Source organism: Marmota monax, unplaced genomic scaffold, assembly GCF_021218885.2.
Source record: "Marmota monax isolate L192 unplaced genomic scaffold, Marmota_monax_Labrador192_F-V1.1 WCK01_AAM20220418_F8-fsc00026, whole genome shotgun sequence".
Classification (NCBI taxonomy): Eukaryota; Metazoa; Chordata; class Mammalia; order Rodentia; family Sciuridae; genus Marmota; species Marmota monax.
The window spans coordinates 17,991,097-18,017,047 of record NW_026693108.1 but is presented as its reverse complement, the minus strand read 5'-3'; the positions used below and the strand labels follow the sequence as shown (position 1 = coordinate 18,017,047).

The window sequence follows — 25,951 nt, the reverse complement described above, 5'->3', positions numbered from 1 at the left end:
AATCAATGAATAATAGGTTATATATTCTGCATCTTCATTGGTTTAATTTTTAGTTTGTAGGATTAGTCAATCATTGACTTATTATTAATTTATTTATTTTCATTGCTGTAGAAGAAATAAATTTATTTGCCTATGATCATGTTTATGGATATTTGGGTTGTATTCAGTTCGGGAATATTTTGATTGGTGCTTCTCTGAGTATTCTTGTGTCTGTCTTTAGGTTAACATAGTTGGATATTATATTAGTCTATGCTCCCGTCCACAATGGGACAGTTTCAGTCATTCTCCATCCTTTTCAGTACTTGATATTATTCCTTTTCATTTAGATATTTATGTAGCACTGTCACATTTATATATGGCATAAGAAAATTGTGAAAAATTACATGTACAAGAAAATTGCATTCTTTTTAACCTTACAAAAATAGAAAATAATAACTAATTTTAATAAGTTATATTCCATTCAAAGTATTTTAGATGTCCTACTTTGCAATAGTTTTCCTTATTTAAATGATAATAAGAATAGCGATGCTGGAATACTTAACAGTACTACAGCTGGAATTGAGATTCTTGATCAATTATAATTCTGATAATTTTTACCTAAATCTCTCTAATTTTTCAACTGTGTTATTAACTATGGTAGTTAAGAACAAAAACAAAAGGCAATAAGTTCCTCTGACTAAAATTTAACAATACTCCTGTATCTAAAAAGAAAGTTTCCTGATTTGTAAGTGAACCAGAATGTGAGTCAGTTCATAGCTTAAATGAAATTACGAGATGCTTCTGTTTCCATTGCCTGCATTATATTTGTGTTTCTAAAGAAACATAGGAAGGCCATATGTAATTCTGTTAGTTTTTTCTCACATTGCCAACATCTGTTACTTTAGTTTTTAGCAAGCACCGTGTAACTGCTTGCTAAGGAGAGTTTTGAAGGAAATTGTACATCTCTTCTTAAACAATGGAGGCTTTGTAAAGGTTGTAATTAGAGGGAAAAAATACTCTGCACCAAGCTAATCCTATCTTTAATGTATATTAGCTAGATTCAATAGTTTTCATTAGTAGCTGTTAAGTGATTGTATTTTGGAGTTCACGTTTCCTGATTTCAGATCCTTGTTGTACACTTTACAAATGGTGTGGCCTTTGAATAGTTACTTAACCTATTCAGATCCCAGATTCCCAAGCTATATAATGGATATAACTATAACACAGATATTACAAGGTGTGTTAGGATGGGTTCTCCAAAAGAAAGGTATTAAAAAGGGGTTGAGCAAGTATATTTGATTGGGTCTTGTAAGATAAAGATATTAGTTTTAGAAGAGCCTATATTTTCAGTATAAGTATTTTACCTGGAAAAGCATTACAGCTTCACTATTGGGGGGAATCCCTGTAAGACATACAGAGGGTTAGCTGTGTAAGGCTGAAGGAGCTGTTGGATGTGAAACAAGTCTGACTAAAAGTGAAGGAGAGAGAAAAGGATGGTTAAGTGGAAGCACACTAGTCCCATCCTGTCTAAGGAAGGTTTACCAAGGACTCCAGGGTATCCTGCACTAAAATTGGCTGTTGGAGAAGCCGTATGTCTTCCTATGTTGGAATTGCTTTAGTAATTCTTCTACACTCAGTCACTGGGGGAAGTAAGGGCAGATGCAGAACTAGAGTTTAGGCAAAGCAGCAGTTGACCTTAATCAACCAAGCTTCCTATACTTGAAGCTATGGAGGGACTCATGGCTATCACAGATAATTATCATGAAGATGATTTGACAAATTCCAAATAGAGTAACTAAAGCAACATCTGCATCACAGTTATGCATTATCCACTTAATTTACTAATCATCATCATTATTAATACTTAATAGAAGTGCCACATGTACAATATGCCTGGAATGTTGAGAAAGTGAATAGTAATGTAACAATGCTACATAGGATTAAATTTTACTTGATTCATTCAAGTTGGATAATATTACACATTAAAAACATAAATGTAGTTTTCCTTCTACTATTTTTATTAGTGTGTGTATGTGTGTGTGTGTGTGTGTGTATTTCTGAATCCTAAATGGATACTAGAAAACCTAACTCTGAACTCCTCTATGGCAGCACAAAGAAGTAGGTTCAAATTTGTTTTATTAATATTATTATATTTGTCATATCCAGCTGATATTATCAATTTCAAAGGATTCTATTATTTAATATAAGTTGGAGGACTTAATAATTGTTTGGTTCACTTTTTAAAATTGGTCATTGGGAGTATATAATCTTAGAACTGAATATTCCTTAAAGATTCTTTCATATGGCAATATTCTTAACAGTGTAAATTCCTTTAATCTTTCAAAGATTTTTCCATTACTGAAGAAAATTCAGAGGGAGAATATTAATAGTTGTGACACTCTGCACAAATAGTGGGAAGGGGCCAGGCATGGTGGTGCTCACCTATAATCCCAGCAACTCTGGAGGCTGAGCAAGAAGACCACAATTTTGAGGTCCCTCTTTCTTAACTTAGAACCTGTCTCAAAAGAAAGCAAAAAATGGCTGGGGATATAGCTCAATGGGAGAGTGTCTCTAGGTTCAATTCCTGGTACTTCAAAACAAGAAAAAAATGGGAAAGAAAATTACATTAAATTAATATGAACATTCTTATTGAAAAGTCTCTGAGGCTATGTTATTATATGAATGTAAGCATACAGATTACTCAGAAGACACTCTTACACCTGTCTTTGGCTCCTTACATTCCTGCATTTGTGTCTCCACTTTGTAGACAGAAGTCTAGTTATTCTTCTCAGTATGGATTGCTTATGAGCCTTTGCCCTTTCTCCTGCCAGTATGTTATCCTCTGCTCTGGAGTTCTCATTAAGCACACCATGTAAGACCCATTCCTACATTATTACTTAAAGTGCTACTTAAGTTCTAACTTCTCCTTGATATTTTGTCAAGTGTCTTTGCCCTGAAGGGCTTCTCCATGTTCCAAATGCCCATGGTGTGTGTTATCCTACCTCACACTGTTAAGAAAACCTACAAAAATACCTGTCGAGAAGCGAATGAAAGAAGGACACACACACACACACACACACATACAGTGCAGGGGCAAGAAAGCAAGTGGCTGCTACTCCCAGCAGCCGCCTTTATTATCTCAAAAGTTACATAGCTCCCGTTACCATGACTACATGCTAACTAGTATTCCTTTAACCCTGAGTGCTAGCTAACTGAGATAAGGTCTAGGTTAGTACAAATACAAAGCCCCTTCTCTCCAATGACAACACCATAGAAACTAGATAGTGCACCTGTATATTTACCTTAATAGCTTCAAGGGGAAACTGCTGGGCATTCCAAGCATGGCATCAACAGGGCCCCAGTTCCCCCCTCAGGAGTTTGCTCACTGGAGGAATGGTTCCCTGTATATTTCCACAGTCAGAATACCTACAACACATAGCCTATAGGGTTCCTCCCAGCTGTTCCCACAGTGTGGCATTTAAACTGTTCACTTGTCTTTGGGCTCAGCTATCCTGTTCAGAAAACAAGGGCATTTGTAGGGCTGCAATCTATTAGGTATTCTTAAATTATAGTAAAATGTAATAAATGAATGAATGTGTAAATGAATGGCTTAATTAATAAATTCCTACATGAGTAAGGAGCATTTGAGGACAAGAATTATGCCATTTTATAATCCCAGCCAACTAGTATAGACCTTTGACTAGAGTAGGCATTTAATACTTCTTTGAAACTGATGAATTTAAATATTTTTATGAATACTAAGTTGACATTATATTATTGTCATTTTGGGAAGGTAGTGAACTTTCAAAAGACTTTCATTGCCAAGGAAATCATCCTTTTACATACAAATGAATCTTGGTAAAAGAAAATTGTTCTTCTACTTACAAAAGATTTTGCAGAACTTTGGTTGATTTTAAAGTTAATGATTTTGACTTGTCCAGTTAAATATATATAAATTTAACAATATTATCAGGACTTATTTAAATGCTGTATAAAGTAGAATAAAATTACCCAGGGAATATGGATACAGATATATGTGTAATTCACAAAGAATTGGTAACAAAGTCCGATGAATATTGATTATTACCAGAATATTAATAAATATCATTATAAAATAAGTATATTTGGTTGGGTCTTGGAAGACAAAAATATTAGTGTTAGAAGAGTCTATATTTTCAGTATAAATATTTTACCTGGAAAAGCATTTCAGCTGTACTGGATTATGTTCCAAGAAAAAATACTTTGGTGTATGTTCATCAAGGAGGAGATTCTGAACTTGAATTAGTTCAAGTAGTTGGGGTAGATAATACTCAGCAGTTTACTAAGTCATGTGTCTTTCATTTTCTACTTTTTTTAGCTATACTCAGCGTGTGGTTGGAAATGGAATCAAGGCCCAATCTGGGAATCCTGAAGTCAAAGTCAAAGGAACTGATCCTGTGATCAATCAGATAATTGATAAGCTGAAGCATATAATTCAGGTAAGGAGATCCTGTATATACAGGCTTGGTTTATTGACAGTAAGTAATAAATGTTACTTTATATTATATTTAATAATTTTATTAATTGTATCTGATAGTCCTACCTAAAAATGGGTACTGGAATCACTTATTTCTATCTGGAGGTTTAGAAATACTTGGTTGAGTGGTTGTCATATAGTCAATGTATAGTGGTGTTTTTATGAGTGGACAATCTGTACCTGTGAAAAGCAAGCTGTTGCTTCAACATTTTAAGAATGAGAAAATATTTCATCCTCCACAAGTAAGTGTCAATCAGAGGTACAACAGTTGCCACTGAAGAAACACATCAGAGAGGAGAAAATGTCAGCATTACATTCCAGGTAACTCTTTACCTTGGTGTGAAAATATTTGCTGTATTCTCAACAATACGTAAGCCATAAATGAATAATCACATCTCTAGTATTTATTTCTTATATCGTTTTGTACATGCTATTTTATAATTGACTTAATAGTTTTTAGCAAATACATTTTTATTTATAATAATGCTTCTGTTTTATATTTAATAATATTATTTAATCAAGTGAATATATATTGCTATTTTTAATACATAACATATGAGGAATGAATATAACCTGGCAAAAGACTATTACATTGAAATAATCTGTAAATTGGGACAAAATATTTCATTACATGTTGCAGTTACCACCTCCTATGACAACTGGTTTTGGGGGTAAGAAGAACTATTTTTTAGTTATTAGTCATTTCATAAAAAATATGTATGTGCATGTTGATACACACACATACACATATATTTATTTTTAAGCAAAATTTTTAGGGATAGATGATGCTGATTTTTGGTATTGTCTGTCAGAAAAAATATATAAATAGTACTGAATCCACATATAGCACATTCCAGAATCACTGGTCTGAGTTTCATAATTGCTCTGTAGAGCTTAAGTTAATGCAGGTCTAGTTGATAGGACCCTATTTTCATTATAGGGCCCAGATTTCATTTGCACTATCCATTACAGTAATAGTTACCCTGTTTATTCTGTTGCATGTATTGGGAAAGCATAGTTTGGGTAGGGAACCAAAAGGAAGTTCCACTGAGAATAGGGTTGAGAATAGGGTAAAAAAAGAGAGTGGCACCAGGACCACCAGTGAGTAAGCCTCACAGCCTCTAGTGAGTTGAACTGATTCCCTGGAAGGGAAGCCTCCAGAGTAAAGTAGGTGCCTTATGCGCTAGTGGGCCAACCACTGAGGCATTTCTTGGAGATGAGCAGCCTTAGATTGGGTCAAGAGCTCAAGTGACAGGGAAGGAGTGGTCAGAGTGAGCTATGGAAGCTGCAGCTAGATGGCTGAGGTCAAAAGGAGAGAGCCTCTTATCCTCAGAAACAATTGCATTCCATCCATCAGTGAAAATCATTCATGCCTCAGAAGAAGTCATTGTCCTTGCCACATTTTCTCTTATTTGGAATGTATTTTAGAAAATTTTCAGAAGAAAAACAGTACTTCTGGGGAAAGTGATGTAGACTCAGTGAGAAAAGAATGAGGCTTCATGACACTTATAATATTACTTTAATTCTTGACTTTCCAGTGGTTCAATAAACAATATATTGGGAATTAGATATTTAAGCAAAATAGATTTCTCGTATATGCTGGTATACTCTTGTGTTTCCTGGAGTTCTCCAGGAAAAAGACTGCAGAATAGGAATTCGTGGCCAAGTACCCCTTCAATCTGTAAGGAACTGGGAGGTGTAGGACTGTGCAGAAGAAGGAACAGGACTGGGCTGCAGTTGGAACTGAAGCCTCATCTGAACCCAACAGGAATTCTGGCTAGGAGGGCCTTTTCACACTATCTTGTTGTGAAACCAATACGCATGTCTCCATTCCCCTGACCCACCATCATTGGCCAATGCTTCTAGGGTAGAGGTGGACATGTTAGCTCAGCTGAGTGAACAGCAGCCAGTACTCCCACCTGCAGCTGGAGGAATAATAACCGTAGTCAAGGCAGTATTCATCACAACATTTAGTAAGAGATGGCACATAGATGTAGGTTAATTGAAACCACTGTGCCCAATTGATAGTATAATCAAAACAGCAATAATATTAATCAGCTTCTTTTATTGCACATAGCACATTTTTAGTGGCTTTCAAAGTGGGCTAAGTATTATTCAGGGAGCGCACAGGATCACCCCCTGATTACAGAAAAAAAGCTTAGAAATTTAGTGTATTTTTATTCTATCTCCTTTTAATTTTAGAGGCATGTAGGAAGATATTAAAATATGTACTATACTAGTGCAATAATGTGTATAATTTGTGAATATGTAAATATCATATCAAGTGTATATTATAAATATACATATTATATGTATTCAAACTCTTTTATGGGATATACATATCCCATATAAGTTTATTTATATATATATCCCATATAATATTTATATTTATATATTGATATGTGTATTTATATATACATATCAATATATAAATACACATATCATATGTATTCAAACTGTTTTATGGGATATACGTGTCCCATATAATATTTATGTCTATATTATATTATATAATATATAATACATACTTTATAATATATGTGTGAAACAGAATGGAAACCCTGTATAAATAGTGAGGATGGAGCTGCTGTCAGGAAAAATTGTTCAGATATAAGAATACATAGGTATCCAAAATACAAAGGTTTATAAAAGCCCTTTGGAGCAGAGTTTTCTGATTTGTTGACCATTCAGCCTAACATTCCTCCATTTTGTTGAATAGGTTTCAAAGCCGTAGCCTTTTCAAGGTGGCAAAGGGAAATATTTCTACTTTTTCTTTTTTAGTTCATGTGTTAGATTTAGTCCCATTATTTCATCTTTGTAAGAATGTGCAAAGTTCCAATTATTCATGCTTAATTTTTATTCTAGAGTTACTAGAGAATATCAAATACATTGTCAACTTTGAGGTCTACCTTTTTAAAGTCTAGGAGTATGACATGATTGAAAATTAGATTTTTGTAGAGGATAGCACAAAGTTATATCTTGAACAGGTGTCACTAAAATATTAACCTTTGATTCCTTAGAATGTACTCTTTCATAAACCAACTCTCCTGGAGATAGAGAAATTTTTGATTCTGTCAGACTTCTGACTGCTGATAATGTGTGTGTGTGCCCTGGCCAAGGGGGTGCTGTTGTACTGTGTGGTGGTATACAGGGGCAGTTAGCAGGATCCCCATAGTTTCAACCATGAAAGAGTTCAGAAAATTGCCTTCTGTTAGTGAGAATTTATTAATTTTGAATTAGTGTGGACCAAGGGAAGATATAGACTCGGGGACATATTTCAAAATCAACTTGTAGTTTCAGATGATCCCTTAGTGTTTGGATAGAATTATTTTTATTGTAATGGATGCTAAGTACATCTCTAAATGTATCTTTCCCGATAGAGTTAAAGAAATATTTCTCTTGCCCTTTTTGTCCACATTCCAGTATATGGAAATAAGTCACATTAAGGGAGTGGGTGGAAGCCTGGTGTTGACCAAGAGTTATTAGTCAGGTGGAATGTTACATGGTTCTAGAGACCAAAGTAGCAGTCCTTTAGAAATCTTAGCCAAAGACTGGTGTCCAAGAATGGCCAAAAGAAATAATTTAGTCAAAAGACAATTTATTTAAAGTTTCATGGCTTCCTAGAGAGAGATCATAGCACAAACAATCTTAGTTTTATTTCATCCTTTAGGCAAGTATTATACTGATTATTTTCCCTGAAAACAAAAATGCTGAGAAGATTTTATATAAATAGAAGCTTGTGGATTATAACTTGATCCTCATGGGATGTCTGAGGCACTTCAGTGTTCCCTCACTAAACCTGCAGTTATTTTCTGAATTTAAAACTGGAACCTTCCAGAAAAGATCAGAGTCATGATCTCACTCTTCCACCTGTGATTCTGATAACTTCTTCTGTATCAGACATTGTGTAGCCTCTCAGAAGACTTTCCAATATTTCAAATATTATTATCATTTCAATATTATTTCCAATATTTCCAATATTTCAATATTTCCACATTTTAAAGCCTGTCCCTGAGGTAGCAGTGCTTGTATCTTTGATGATCACCTGTGATAAATATATTGACACCAACAGCCAGTGAAGAATTCAGTGACATGTAATATTAGCTATTTTAGATGTTTGCATTAGACTGAATTTCCCTTTGATAATATAGACTAGAAAAAAATGTTTTATTCCTCTTAGCTTATATGATGAAATGAACAAACCTTGTTAACTCAAATTTGCTTTCCTTAAAAACTTATTTTGAAACTTCTTGTTCATATTGATTATATTTGTTTAAGGTAAATTTGTCAGCAAAAAGTACAATTATGCAGCAGTTAATCCTTAAATAGTAAATAACATCTATAATTTAAAAAAAATAATGTCAGCAGTCAAATCCTAACTGCCAAGCACTTTTGGTTGTGCATGCTAATGCTGTACTGCTTAAAATTAATTTATTCACTTTTAATATGAAACATACAAAGTATTATCATCACAATTTTCTATAATTCTTCACTGCACAACCAATAAACATTTTACCATTTTACAGTAGTAGATTTAAGTAATATTTTATTTCTTCAAACCTCACAATTGTAATACATATAAGGATATTGTTTCTATTAAATATTCATTTTATCGGAGCTAAACTTCTCTACAAACATGTTTTCATGTATAAAATAAATTTGATTTTCAAATAAATGAAATCAATAATTATAACCATTGTTTAAAACCAAAAAATAACTAGATATTTTATATTACATATTGCAATAATCACAATGTACTGGATTGAGGCAGAGATGAAACTCTTATTTGATGTGGGAAGCCACTGTTCTAACAAGACTCTTCGCCTTTTTTCATTCTGTTCCTAGAATACCAATATGATAGATAGTAATTTTAGAACTATGACAGATTGAGAAGAAGTTCTAATTTAAATCTCAATGAATAGTTATAAGGATAGTGTTTGCATATACAAAAAATGACAAGAATTTCTAAAGATATTAATGTCTCAAAGTTTCTGAATTCTGAAAAGTGTCCAAGCTTTCTTAATTAAACTTACTATAAAACACATTTTTAAAAATGTCCCTGTTTTTAATGGCTTATAATAGTGATACAGAACCAGTTAATCATAATTGATTGATCAATTCCTAATTGCAAAGCCTTCAATCAAGGACTATCAACTGATTCCATTAATTTCCTTCACTTTTACAAAGTTTTCCTAGCTTAGGGAATGCACCATAGGACTCTGACTTCTTCCCCCTCCGCTTTCCTATGCAACATTCAGGTCTCCAGGTTTATGATTTCAGAAACTGTTACTAGAAAAACGTAATTTTTTCATTTTAATCACAACACAGTAGTAATCAAAACACATGCAGTTGTCTTTTGGATAAGAAGAAAGTACTTGAAATACACTCAATAGCTTTGCGTAGTCATCTAATTTAGCAATTAGTTTGTCTGAGTAAATTCAATGGAAACTGCTTTCTGGAGTGCCTGATGTAAAGCTCTGACTTCACTACTAACTGTTCCATTTAAAAAATCAATTGTCAGCATAAAGAACCTTTTCAATCAGTGTACAATCAACTCAAAATGATGAGTTAAGAACTCTTTTTGAAAGTAATGGAATTAAGGATGACCATTGGTATTTTATTTTTTTATTATTTAAAAAGTATATTATTGTTTTATGTTGAATAGAAGTTTAACTTTACATTAACTCCAATGCTGTGTTGCTGCTAATCTTATGTTATTATTACCCATTGAAACTTCATACACGTATTAGCTATATTTTCTGTTTGTAATATTCTGAAAGAATTTTGAAAATTAGAACCTTCATATTTTTCCTTTAGTTAATCAGAAAAATCTATAGCCATTTATATGCTAAAACTTCATATCTTTCTGTTAAAAATAATGCAGAATATTATTTATTTCACAAAATGAAGTCCCACAGTATAGCCAGCTCCTACTAGATTCAGATTTGTTTTATAAATTAAAATCATTGGGATTTAATTTTTTGCAGGATTATTGTCTAGGATATAATTATGCAGCATAATATTACAAAGAATTATATTAAGTAAGAAAAATAACTTGACTGAACTATTTACTTAGTAATATCAAATAACAATGATAGAAAAACAAATAGAATTCATTTTAGTCTCAATAAAACATGCTTACCACTTAGCAGAAGGCATATGGATAAATTCTGGCTTTTGTAATCATTAACTGTATGTCTGTAGTAACCTTACCTGACATCTTTAAGCTGGTAGAATTGTAAAATTTTGCAATGATTTTGGAAAACAGATCAGGGCTCCTTAAAAGATTAAGCAGAGAGTTACCATATGATTCAGGAATTCCATTCCTGTCTACTCAAGAGAAGAGAAAATATAGGTCCACACAAAATCTTGTACATGAATGTACATAATAGAATTATTCATAATATCTAAAAAGTGAAGTAACTCAAATATTCACTAACTGATAAATAGAAGAATAAATTGTGATATTTTCATACAGTGAATTATTATTCAGACACAAAAGAGGACTGAAAAAGTGAATATGGATAAACTTTTAAAATATTATGCTAATTGAAAGAAATTACCACAATAGAAAGCATTGTGTGATTAAATGGTATGTTGAATACTGAGAAAATGTTATATTTTTATTAAAAAATCAATTTTCATTTGTATATAGAACATTCTTTATACTAAACCGGTATTATTAGTTACTGGAGCCTTATTGCACCTAACCAATGGTTTTACAAGTACTGTGCTAGCTAATTATAATCTTTTCCTTGATATCTGTATGTCTGCAAAATTTTATCAGTTTTACACTTTTTAATTCCTCACCCACTGTTAATTCCCCAACACACTGCCTCTACCACTCCACTGAAATGCTCTTGGTATCTTGGTATGCTCCTTGCATATTCAGAAACCAACAGTCTTTTATCAGTTTTTATCTCACTTGGTCACTTAAGAGCACTTATCTACATTGCTTACCCCTTTTCTTTTCTCCACTCTCTTGATTTTCCAAGAATCTCTCTTACTACTCTCATTCCAGGATCTCTGTATCTTTCTTTAAAAGGTCTAATCTTCTGGGATCTTACCCAGTTCCTTTTTCTTCTCATTTCTCCCCTTTCTCTGCATCCTCCTGTCTCATGGCTTCATGATAGCCACCAATTTGTCTTTCAGGATGTTTCGTCTGAGACTGAGAAACTTCAGTCTACCTTTGTACTGGGCCACAAACATGGAGATTCAATTCAAAATGGCCAGAACAGAACTCCATCTTAATTAGTCCCCTCTTTCTATGATTTGCACTCCATTCTGTTCTCTCTAGTTGCCTCAGATTATACCTGGGGTATCATTTTACGTATCCTTTGTTATTAGTACTAATCCATTAGTAAAGTCTTAATTTTATTTTCTAAACTCTGTTAAATCTGTGCACTGCTCTTGATTGCATGGTCACTGTATTAGCTATGAACACTAGAACAACTGTTTCCCAAACATTTCTGCAATCACTGGTTCAGAAAATGACTGAAGACAGTGAACTATAGTTACCATCTCCAATTCCTCTCTTAATCAAAATTGCACATCACACTAATGCCTGAATCACGTATTCTCTACCCACTGAAATGTTCTTGCAAAGTCACTAGTTATGTTTTGTGGCAGTATTTGATAGAGAGTTAGCAATCTTTTGGAAGACTGGTTATGTCAGTAACCATTTTAAACCCATTTTGTAATCACTATTCTATTATGATGAAGTCAGATTTCTTGGATGTTTGGTTAAATGTGGAAATCTGACAACCTATGTACCTCTTTTCTAAAACTCTTCTAAAATAGAAATAAATGAATTTAAATATATTAAATCACAAAGAAAAAGTCTAGTACATTTTTAAAACAGGCAAAAACAGTTAAAAGAGTGATAGTGACATAAATAGCAGAAGTTGTAATACAAATTAATACAAAGAGATTTACTTATAAAATGTGAGGCTAATTCATCTGGCAGAATTTGGAGTACCTGGAAGTTGTAGTTAGCATGAAAGACAGTGACGGAGGGCCTTGGGAAATGCATGCATATTGTTTCATTCTTGCTATAGTTTAGATGTTAAATATCCTTCAGAGACCCATGTGTAAGTCTTGCTCCCTGGCATGGCGCTATTTGGAGTTAGTGGAACCTTTGAGAGGGAAACTGGTGTGAGTTCTTAGGTCATTGGTGAACCCCCACAGGGGACTGTGGACTCTAGCCCTTCCTCCATCTCTTGTGCTTCCTGGTCATAAATGGAGTGAGGCTTTGACTCTATCACGTGCTCACCACCATTGCTATCTAGCACCCACCAGAGACTTAAGTGCAATGGATCCACTACATCATGAGATGGAACCTCTAAAACCATGAGCCCAAATAAATCTTTTCTTTTTATAATTATCTCAGATATTTTGTCACACTGATGAAAAGGTGACTATCACAATTCCCTAAGTCAACACAGCACCCAGGTTATTCTCCTTTTCTTGTTCCCTTGCAGTATTTTCTGGGGGAAAATTGTCCCTGGCTCATTAACTCTCACCAGGGACATAAAGCAAAATAAACCACAGAGCAGAAAATAGGGGAACTAAGTGAAAATTCATGTAATGATCTACCTGTTTCAGAAAACTGACATTTAAGTACACATTACCCAGGCCAAAAACAAAACAACAACAACAAACTTAGAAGACTCTTTGTATGAAATGATGAATTTTAGAGAAAATAATTTTATATGCTGATTGGGCCTCCATCTGTTAAGAAGGTAATTTTTCATCTAATTAAATGGTAGCAAAATCTTCTGTTGTGCCTTCTCCATATACATGAACTACCAGGTAGCTTCCAAAACACAATATCAATGGTAAATCAATGATCATTGTACACTTTAGGAAAATCTAAAAAGTACAAGGCAAAAGAATATTGAAATAAATAATATAGACAACAGAGAGCATGAGGAAAATACTGTAAAACTATATAAATATCTTCTAAAAATTGAGGCAGTAGAATGTTAAAACAACATAAAATTGCTTCCAAAGGATCAATAAGAGAACAAAAAACTAACTTTAGAAAATTAAAAATATGAAAAAATATAAAATTCATAATTTGAAAGACAGGTTTAAAGATAAAGTCAAGGAAATAGTCCAATAAGTAATTACATGATAAGAGAAAAGGAAATAGGAAATAAAATGATGAGACATTAGAATTTTACTCTAGAAATCCACATAATAAGAATTTCAGAGAAAATCACTAGCCTAATATGGATAAGGGATTAATGAAATACATAATATGAAATTATCTTCAGAAATGAAGAGCCATAATTCCAGAGTAAGCCCAACAAGTGATCACAATGAATGCAAATGCTCACTCACATGACAGTCACTGCAAAATTTCTGAATATTGCTGGTGAGACGACATTAATATTAATATTAATATTAATAATTTTTCACAGAAAGAAAACAAACAAATAGGTGGCATAAACTTAATGTGGATTAGCAATTCACTTACTTTTTGTACCCAAATTCCTAGATTATCATACTACTATTGATTATTTCTGACCATAATTTCATATTCCCTGTCTTAGATATTGAGTCATATCTCACATATTTGGCTAATTTTTCAGTCCATCTTGGCTGATTTTTTTTTTCTCTAACTAAATGTTCCAGAGACACCCTTCTATTAGCTTATTCTGGGTGTTAACTTAAGTTCAGAGTTCTACCACCAACCATTGAAATCTGGGTTTCTGTAGTCATAGAAGTTCATAAGCTTCCCAAATTGAACAATCCAGTCTTTGTACTCTTGTTGTCCTTAGTTTCCTAGACCAGGTGCAATTCACCCCTAGCAAGTGTCACAACTTGATTTCAGTCACTTTAAGATTTGACATGTAAAAATAATCCCTCTTTAATGATCTTTTAAGAACTTCTTTTTTGGCATATATAGTTTTTGACTGGCTCATCCATAATCTCAGCCTTATGCGGGTATATTACAAGTCCATAATGCTTTACAGACTCAATAAATGTACTCTAATCACTTGAATGTCATTTTATGAATGTGCTCTGAAGATGTAATTCGTCAGAGCAGAACAGTTCTTGTATATATTTCTTGCAGTTTAGTAGCACTTAACCAGATGGCCCCCTGTAGTTTTGGAGCAGTTAATGCACCTAGAAGATAGGCTGACTTATGAGAAGAAGACAGTTGGTGGGGATCAGTGGGAGAGTTTCTCAGGCATAGAATATTGAAAAAATGAAATAAATACTATATAATGATTCATTAAAGACCAAACTAACTTAAAGTTCTATAGTAAAATTAAAATATGCATTATAATAACCCTATAAAATGTGATGTCTTATGAATGTAAATTTTGCAGTTATTATGTGTTTCACATTGAAGTGATGGAAATTTAATCAGTTTCATTAGATATAAAACAAATCATGAGTTTTGTAATAAGGAGTCTGAAAAAAAAATATATATATATACATACATGGCAGGTCAGTTACTATTTCTGAAAATTATCATTTTGAAATTTTATATCTTGAAATATATTATCAAACCAGCCTGAAACTCATTAAATGGATGGTAAAATCTAATTTAACTTCCTTTAATACTCCTTTCTTTTAATCTTATAAAAGTAAATGAGCTTGTCAGTTTTTAACTATGAAAGTCTAATTTTAATTTATAAGATATATATAGTGAAACAAGATATTTGCTATCTTCTCACTACTCTAGTAATTTCCTATCATATAGATTCATTTTCATTTAATAAGAAAATTCTTTTAAGATTTCCATAGAAGAATTACATAGCTAGAGGAGATGCTTAGAATTTCTAAGAAATTAAATACATTCTTAAGATAGTAAATAGTTCTTGAAACCAAATCTTATTATTATGAGTTTTGAACATATTTATTTGTACCCATTAAAATATATGTAGCTTGGGGCTGGGGATGTGGTTCAAGTGGTAGCGCGCTCACCTGGCATGTGTGCGGCCAGGGTTGATCCTCAGCACCACATACAAACAAAGATGTTCTGTCCACCGAAAACTAAAAATATTAAAAAAATTCTCTCTCTCTTTCTCTCTCTCTCTCTCTCTCTCTCTCTCTCTCTCTCTCTCTCTCTCTCTTTAAAAAATATATGTAGCTTAAAAATTTCATAATTTCCTGTCTTGAAGTAAAACATACCTCAAACATATCAAGCCAGTTTTGCATATGCATTCAAGTCTTGGATTATAATTTTAAAACCCCTAAAATTCATTCATCTATTCACTAACCAAATATTTATTTACTGCCTACTGTGTGGCAATCCTGATGATAAATAGAGGGAGTGAAAAATGAATAAATTAGGACATGGAAGAAAGTGATGATGTCCTAGCAATAACTTCTACTTAGTATGGAGTAGTCTGGAGGAGGAAAGGCTAAAAATAATCTCTTCATTCAACAAACAATATGGAGATTCTTTTATGGACCAAGAGCTCTTCTAGAATTTTGTGTATAAAATTGAATGAAGCTATAACTCCTTGCAAAACTACTAAAAGCCAGAAAACAAAAAAGGAAACATATTTATAATACACAGGTAAAGAAGGGAAGCATCTTGTAGAATTTGTAGCCAATCAGCCAATTGAAGCTCGGCTTAACTAACACTGTTTGATGGACAGTCTGTATGCAGACCTGTGGCACTTGTGTGTTGTTCTCCTCAGATCACAATCCATAACGTATGTTATTTTGATGGCAAATATCAGTAGTGTAAGCCTTCTTCTGCAAAAATGTGATGTTTCTGGGACAGGAGATCTCGATGAAACTTGGGCTAAAGCAGTCACACAGCAAAGACCAAAGTTCAGCAGTGAGGAATTATAGCCCCTGTCAGAGAGGGAAACAGGGGAAGAGGTCATATGATTTCTACCAAATTCCTGTTAAAAATTCTAGGAGAATAAAATTAGCATTGTTTAATAAAATTAAACATTATTATTGTTTAAGTAAGACTTTGCATAGAAACAATGAAATACAAAGGTACTTTTTGAAATCTTTTTCCATATTCATAATAGTGCTACATATTGTTCATCACAATTATATCTCTTATAATTGTCTTTGTTTACAAATTTAAAAACTTGAGAACTTATTAGTTAGGGAAAATCATATCCACTTACATCATCATATAAGAAATATTTAATATTTTTGTTGGTGATATCATTAATATCTGATAGAAAAATACTAGGAATCATAGAAGCTATTTCTAAGCCACATATTGATTTACTTTAACAATTATAACTATCAGACTAAATTACTGAGAGAGAAATTACACTTGAGAAACTAGTCTAACCACAAATGGGATTGGATTTTTGTGTTAAACATTTGGCCTCTAATTATTTTGTTAGAATTGGTTTATTAAAGCATAATTATAACATTATCAGTAGTAAAACATGTGCTGTAATTAAATAATTTAAGTAATTGTTTCTTGAGGTCTTAATATCCTGGATTTTTTACTTCATTGTAGTAGATAAGATTTCTTTATAAATGCAACTTATCAGTAGTTTATTTTTCTAGAAACGCTAGAAAATTTAAAATTCTGTTAACATTTAACAGTTATGTTTTCCTGATATTGATGTGTTAAATTTATATAAAAACATGAAACAAGACAGAAATGTAGGGTGATCAGAACATTTGTAGTTTATGACAATTATCAGTAGCAACATATTTTTGAAAATTTTGTCTTTAGAAAAATATAGATGATTTTGGAAATGGACTAATTCCAATTTTAATCTAGGAAGAACTATGTATATACTGAAGTTTTGTATGTAGCATTCCAATGTTTTCAAACATAATGCATTATTTGTTTAGTTCCTCATAGTCTATACCAAGAACTTGCTCAAGCAAGCTGCTAAAATTAATAGTACTAGTATGTCTATATTGCAGACATCTCACTGTTCTTCCCAACCCATGAAATTTTTCTCTAGGATAGGGATATTGAAATAGAGCCAGTGGTAATGTTGAGTTTTTGCCAATATTTTTTTTCTCTTTAAGACAATTCCTCAATAATAAAGAACAGGAAATTGTTGAGGTATTGAAAGTGCATATTCCTGTCAAACTCAAAAAGTAGATCCAACTAAATGAATAAACTCAGAGTATGTGGTTTTGCATGAGTGTGCACACATACTTACTTACCTATGCTTTCTCGGTCTGTTTTGTGACTGAATGGTTAGACTGAATTAATTAATCATTGATTGTGTTTAACCAGATAGGCTCTCCTTGCAGAAGCGACAATGTCAAATACTTGGTTGTCGTACCACTTCCCTTCATGCATCAGATACTCGCTTCCCTACTATGGCCCTTGCTTAACTGGTCTCTAAACATCTGTTCCACTCAGATAATGCTGGTTGGCTTTGTTGTAAATGACTTAAATAAGCATTCACTCTACCTCCTTTTATCCTAATTCAATTTTTGTGTGATATGCTCCATGGGAGCAAAAGGAGTTACCTGAAATACTTCTCCATGACTTTACAAAGTAAAGAAAGAAAATTTGTGTTTAGAATGAGATCAGTTTGATAAAGTATCCTTCTAATAACCAGGAAGCTATGAATTACATTTTAATATAGGAGGCCAAAGTGAAAAGTTCTAAAAGTTGTTTATTTATTTGTTTTAGCAACCAACTATTGGTAACATTGCACATTTCAAGGTTACAAAGGAGTCTCATGTTGGTGCAAATTCAGAACAGAAGGCGACATTTAATTGGGCTCAATGATTAAAAAACAAAGACAGGGCAATATTTCTGAATTTCATAATGTCAGGAAAGCAACTTTTGGGAGCAGGCATCCAGGGAACTTCAGAAATCTCTTCTCTGACCTTACAGTCCTGGAATTTCAGAAATATACACCTGTTTTCCTGTAGTAAGATACTATTTATGGTCACTACAACATCAAAAATCAACTTTAAAAAGCAGTAAATATAAGGTAAACAAAATAATTACAAAGCTACATCAAGCCCCCCAGATCTGAGGAACAAAGAGGAAAGATGTGAAGAGGGAGAAGAGAAAAAGCTACACATGAGAGGACAGGGGCATAATGCTAACCAGTGTTTTAAGAAAATATTTACTCCAGAGAAACAATAGTACTTCATAGACTATCCTTTCAACACCCAAATCACAATTATAAGCATAATTTTATATTTTTTTCTCTCAATCCTCTTTTTTCCCACAGTGAAGTTCAGAATAGGGTAACTGAGCTCAATTTTTACCACCACATAGCTGCAATTCTATTCTGAAGGGTCCAAAGTCTTGAGTCCTTTCTGGTTTCCTTCTCACTGCTCTGGAAATCTTTGTTTAGTTCAAGATGCCTTCCAGCCTCAATACTCCATGTCACCTCAGCTTTTTCTAATGTTAGTGGATTCCCTCTGCTATTCTTCTATTATTACTGATATCATAAACAATTTGTAACTTTATTCTTAAATAACTATGGGGTTTATTCCTTCATGGAGATACCTCTAAATCTATCATAAGACCCTAAAGGATTTCAAGTCAATTGAGGTAAAAATAGAACCACAACAAATGACATATTCAATTGTTTTTTAAGAAACAGAAATGTGACATTTTTTGAAAAATGGATTATGCTTTATTCATTCCTGAGCTTGGACTGGGCTACCCGACATATTGCAGAAACCTACCAACCACAATTTTGATTTTATTTTTTATTCTGAGGATTAAAAAATTAAAATTGAAATTGATCTACCCATTCATTTCCTGTTTATTGGATGAGTGCCCATAGATTGCATTACCTATATCTTAATTTTCAAAATAAACTTTTTGCAGAATCTTTCATTTTATCACCTTGTAAACAGATGTGATTTTTATTCTTTTTCCTTTTCATTGAACATTTACCTCATTTGAGATTTTTCACTTGATTTAATTTAACTTTTTTTTTTTTTGCTGATAGACACATCTGTTGCTACCTGTATCTGGATGTCATTTTTATGGTTTGCCTAGAAGCTGTAAACACAATAGTGGTATATTTTCCTGCTGTTCCTTTATCATTTTGTGTATATCTATTTTCAAGAAATTGGATTCGTAAGTTATCAGAGAATTCTTTTGTCTCTTCCAGATTTTCATCTATACTCACTTTTTATTTACAGTTCTGAAAATATTTTATGATTAATTGATGCATAAAATGCCAGAACCTTTTTATAAAATTTTCAGTGTTTAAAAAATGCACATTGATGTAGATTATTTAGTTGTTGCAATAAATTTTGTTATGTCATGTCAATTCCCAAATGTAATGTAAGAGTGATAAATTAGCCTTGATGACCTAGAATCTAATGTACATTCATCGTTTTAATCTTCACACAAATTTAAGACCATGTATTCAGTATCGGTTACATTATTTTCAGGATGCAGTACAAAATGAAAATGTAGAGCCTCATTCATAAGTTACAAAGAATTTCAAGACCATAGCTCTAGGTAATGCATGGTCTTTTTCACAAACACACAGGGAACTTCAGAAATGTGTTTGTGTGTGTTTCCTTTTTCTTTTTTATTAAGTCCTAGTGTTTGGCTTGAAAGCAAATTCTTTTTGAGAAAAGCAAAACTAACGAATATCTGTACCTAAATCTTTTAAAAGTTATAGACTGTTAGAGCCATAGAAATAAAAGTTATTAGTAAAACCACACAGCCAACATCAGATTGAAACTATGGAAATCCTATGTGAACTCCATGACAGGAACTAATATTTCAGCGATATCTCTATATTTGGATGTCTCTAGATATCATTTTTACATTATTTTAGCCTAAAACCTAACTTCAGGAAATTCTAATTATTGCCCTGAATTTCAACCTAAATAAATCATCCAGAGATAGCTCTATTTTCTATTCTTCTTGGTGGAACCATGTGAAATTGTCTATATTCAGCTTTTTTTGCCCTACAACAATGAGAGTTTCATGTGTTTCTACCTAACATGACAGCCTATTAAATACATGAAAGTAGAAACCATGAAACATACACCCTAAACATTCTCAAACACGTACACATAACCCTTTCCAAACATCCCAGCAGGTCTTCTGTCCCCCAGGCTAATTATTCTTGACTCTTCACTCATTATTCATATGGGAAATTTTATAGACTCTTCAACATGTCAGCTGAGTGGCTGTAATAATTTCATTTATTAATCTTTCCCTCACAATTTGGCAGTCGTTATTGAAAAGAATGATCCATATGTTGACAAATGATCCATATGTCCATGGTGAACATGGCTTACTAGTTCCTTGGTCTAAAACAGTGGAAACCCTGACTCTGATTTTTTTTTTTTAAATCTTCTGAACAGTAGGTATACCAGCATAAATTTGTGCAATTTATATGTGAGACCTAAAGAATATTAATGTCACATATTCTTATCTTTATTGCCAGCATGTAATCCCCTCAATAATATACTATCTTTTCACCTCTTTATATTTTTATATCTTACTGTTTCCATCATTCTTTTCATTAAAAATTCAGCAGTTTCCTTTGAGAATCATAGTTCTTGCCTTATCTGAATCAATCCTGCAGTGTTCTTTCATAGTCATATCTTACATAGTGCTCAAAAAGCTGCATAATCTTGGTATGTGAATACAATTATAGATTCTGTATGGGCCATGTGTAACATCAAAGAACTAATCAATAAATATTGTTCTGCTAAAGAGTATGGTCTAAATATATAATTTTATGCTGGTTTCAACTAAGGCCAAAATAATGCTGATACAGTCGTGCAGCAGTGGATTTCCAGAATTCTCATCAGAAAATTTTATACAAAAGTTCCACATGAGAAAATTCTTGCTCATATTGAGCTGCTATATCCACTTGGGCCCTGTAGAAACCCTACTATTGGCAAACAAAAACAGCAACAAGCTATTAAGTCTGAATTATTGGTAACTTAACCCAAACAAAGTTTGTTTGCTTGCATCAAGTCCCATGTCAATCAGGCTGCCCTCCTCTATTGCTAAGCTGTGATACACACTGCATAAAACTTTCAAGGTACTGTAGTCAGAAAAGGAGTTTGAGAATAGGGCAGAGCTTTTTACTGCTTCAGTCCCACAGTGATACAGGTACTTCAGCTCATCATCTATTCGTTAGATACTTTCACATGATGCCAATATAACTAGAAGTCTGAAATATCTGGGAGTGAATGAATATTTGCTGGGATTTAAATGTCTCGATGCCTTTGTATTTTCTTAAGCTGTTCCCTGACTCTTCTTCTAAAACTTTACATAGAATTATATATTTAAAAACACCCCTAATTTAAATGAATGATTTTCTTACATTTCAAGTAAGAAATAACATTTTTGTGAAATGTTATTCTCCAGTAACAAACTTGTCATAACAAATTAACTACAAAGAAATTCATGCTGTATTTTCTGAAAGAGGCTGTAATGCCAAAATTACATCAACTGAAGGATGGACCTCTACTTTGACCGACTAACAGGTGTGAAGCAGGGGTGCTATTATCTTTGGTCTCTCTGAACTTCATGGACAGGTTCAGCAGACACAGGGGCATGCTCAGGATTTCAAATCTAAAAGATTTCTAATGATGGAGTGAATAGATGAAATTTAAGGCCTTCAGAGCAGAGACTGTGCTTTCTTCATCCTTTTGTCCTTCACATTGAGCTCTGAACTAGGCACTAGCTGGGTTTTATAAATTAAGTTTTATTGACAGGAAATGAAATCTTCATCCGCCTGCCAGACACACAGTCCAAAGCAGGCCCTTAAGTTCAGCACATCCAAAAATGAGTTTTTATTTTTTTTTCCTCAGAATCTTGCTCTACCTTCAGAGGTCCAAATTTCTGTTACAGATACCACCTGTCAGACAATCATCTGAACATAATATTTTAGAGTCTGTGCTGGGTCTTCCATATTCATTACTCTCTATAGTCACATTTCAAGGATGGTTGCCTCCAATTCATGTCTTTCTCTCAATTTTATGTTCTCCAGTCTAAGTCATGTACATATTAGCTCTCAAGTGAGCTATGATGATGGCCTCCAAGCATCCAAGCTCTCCTTTTTCCGAATGATAGTTCTGTCAGAATTTCTTGTTAAAGTAGAACTTAGACCCTATTTCTCTAGATATGTTCTGGTGACACTAGAATGAGGTCATTTAATATGTGTTACAGGTGGGGAAGAGAAAACTTAGATTAAACAATGTTGAATCAGGCTCTTGCAATTTTGATATGCATTGAACATTTATAAAAAGGCATTTCATATATAGAATGTTTCTAATCTGTTTAACCAAAGAACCTGTTTTCTTAGAAGCATTCTTTCAGAACTTCCATATTTCAAATTTTGGGGGATTCTCATTACAAAAAAAAATCCAAATATATTAACATTGTATTTAAGGCTCCAAACAACAGACTTAGTGGACATTTCAAGTCTATCTTTTCTTCCATTTTCTCCTATGTATTTTTTTTTTTTTTTGCTTAGGTCCATTTTAAATCTTAACTTGTCAGTCTTCCACTCTATGTCTTTAGTCTTACATGTTTTTTTCATGGATTTTTTTCACCTTAATTCAGTTTTTTATCTTTTGAAAAAATATAAGTCCTTAATCATGAATAAATCCACCTCCTTTTCTATTGAGATTTATTAAGATTTCCCTGCTTTTACATAACAAAGTCCTTAGTTATCTCTCCATAGGATGTTTCTATTGAAGGATAGAAAAGTTCTACTTTAATGACATATTCACTATATACCCAATAACGGACAACATATTTCCTAGTTTATTTAATCATTTCATTAATTTGGTGAGAAAATATTAGTAAACCTAATTCCATGTGTACAATTTTTCTCAGCTATTTACTAGCCAAACTATGATTTAAAGTCAAATGTACCTGTTACCAAAATTTCCTTCTGTTGATTACACTATATTCCACATAACTTTATTTTTGTAAAAATATCTTTTTTTAAAAATTATAATTTGTTATAGATGATGGTAGAATGCAAATCATTTCATATTACATATTTAGAGCACAATTTTTCAAATCACTGATTGTATATAAAGTATTTTCACACTATTTGTGTATTCATACATGTACTTAGGATAATGATGTCTAACTCATTCCACCATCATTCCTACCCTTTTGCCGCCTCCTTTCCCCTCCTTCCTTTTTGCCCTATCTAAAGTTCCTCCATTCCTCCCATGCTTCCCACATCATTGACATTATGAGTCAGCATCCTCATATCAAAGAAAACTTTTGGCCTTTGGTTTATTGGGATTGGCTTACTTCTCTTAGCATTATATTCTTCAACTTCATCCATTTACCTGAAAATGCCATGATTTTATTCTCATTTAATGCTGAGTAATGTTCCATTGTGTATATATACACCAAAGTTTCCCTATCCATTCATCTTCTGAAGGGCATCTAGATTGGTACCACAGTTTAGCTATTGTGAATTGTGCTGCTATAAACATTGATATGGCTGTGTCCCTGAAGTATGCTGTTTTTAAGTCCTTCGGGTATAAATCAAGGAGTGGGATAGCTAGGTCAAATGGTGGTTCCATTCCAAGTTTTCCAAGGAATCTCCATACTGCTCTCCAGGTTGGCTGTACCAATTTGCAGTCCCACCAGCAATGTATGAGTGTGCCTTTTCCCCCACATCTTCCCCAACACTTATTGTTGTTTGTATTCTTGATAGCTGCCATTCTGACTGGAGTGAGATGAAATCTCAGAGTAGTTTTGATTTGCATTTCTTTTGTAGAACTTAATATATTCTTAATGAATTCTGGTGATTTGTAGTCAGAAGTCATTCCCATTGGAATGCAAGCTCTAATAAGAAACTATCTCCTTAGCTGTATAAATATAGTAATTTGCATGTCTTTCTGATTACATATTAATTTGGAGTTGATCAATTCTGTTATATCAACTACTCTTATAACATTTTGTTCTTTTCTATATAATGCATCATCGTTTGTATTCATTCAAATTCCTGTTGAAGTATCTACAGGAACCAAATGCCTGTGCTATGCTTCCCTGAGACAATTCTCCTGTTCCAGGATAGACTTTATGACTTAAAGTTTACTGATAAATTTGCTTTAAAATGATGGCAGTAAAATCTCATAGTCTATGTCAGCATATAAAAAGTAAAGATATTTTCTAGGACTCTACTGATATAGGAAAAATCAGAAGTTAGAGAGAGGTCATCAGTGACCCAAAGGCATAACTTTTTAAATAGTTAATTGAAAGTATTTTTTACATGTGCCTTGCTCCCAGAGCAGAAGTTAAGTATACTAAAGAAAGGGTTAAATATTAAGGAAAGCTCAAAAATGCTTTTCTTCAGTAGATACAGGCATGTCCCTGGACAGTTATGCATTGCAGATTGCTCTCTAAATTATCATCTTGAGAATAATATTTGCTTTTAAACATACGCTTAAAGTAATTGTATTCTATGACTAATGTTGGCTGCCTGAGAGTCACTGAAAATAGGAATTCTTCATTTTTATCTTAACAAACTGGGTATCTTCCAAGGTCAAACTTGGGGTTTAGGTTTTATTTCAAAGCATAGTAAATGTCAGCAAAAGAATTTACACTGATTCCTTCAGGAACACTGCCCTGATTTTGGGTTCATAAACACTAAGGGTGTTTTCAGAATGATTTAGATTATTGAAAGATGTGTTTGATCCCATTACATACTAGAAAAAAAAGATATATGGTTGAGAGTCCTCATATTCCTTCCAAATGCAAATGGAACCCAGATGTTCTCAGTTCTGTCAAGCTTCAGGGGTCCTGCCTCACTTCAAGCTGAAAGAGACTATTCCAAAACCCACCACTGGTGACCACAGGATATCCAGTCTTCTTTGGATTCTTCATATAGTTTATGCAGAGTCTTGAGAAATACATCACTGGATTAAAATCTGTTCTTATTGCTTTTGATCTGTTAGTGTGACCTTGCCGCATATAAATACTATTTATGTGGGTCACCTTTTGCCATCTCAAATCAGAAGTTTGTAGAATAATGTTGTGCTGCCTTTCTGGCTTTGTCTAAAGTAAAAATAAAGGCCTTTTTCTTAATTCCTCAAAGCAAATTTAATACCAGACTGTAACAGTGTCCTTACTTTTACTAGGATTTAGCTACACTCACAGGAATGCTTCAGATGTATTCTTCAAATTCCATTCCAAAGGATAAAGTATTTTCTTTCACTCCCATCAAAGCCATTTTCTTCTAAAAGTTTAAAATCTGTACTATTTTTTTAAAGAAAATTTCAGCACTAAAATTATAGTCACCTTTTCTGTTGTGGGGCTTATCACATCACTGTCTCAAAACTTTTTATTTCTAAATTAGTCATTACCCTTCTTTTTTTCTGAAGATTTATTGATGTATTTTTCCCTGGAAAGAAGGAACAAATCAGCATGCCCCTCTTCCTACCAGATACCTGCATTTGTTCCAGAAAAAAAAAAGTGCACTGAGCACTTCTTCTTTGAGAAGCATTATTGGCAATTCAAGGATTGGAAGACCAAGGAATACATAGCCTTTTCCCTCATTGAGC

General features: G+C 33.1%; 1 protein-coding gene across 3 annotated transcripts in view; it reads left to right on the top strand.

Moving 5' to 3' along the window:
* Positions 1-25,951, top strand: part of Gpc5 (glypican 5) — a 624,390-nt gene that overhangs the window by 389,774 nt on the left and 208,665 nt on the right. For all 3 annotated transcript variants that reach the window (XM_046454999.2, XM_058582790.1, XM_058582791.1), the window contains exon 6: positions 4,337-4,457. In XM_046454999.2, coding sequence (XP_046310955.2) covers positions 4,337-4,457 — 121 coding nt within the window. The remainder of the gene's footprint in view (positions 1-4,336; positions 4,458-25,951) is intronic.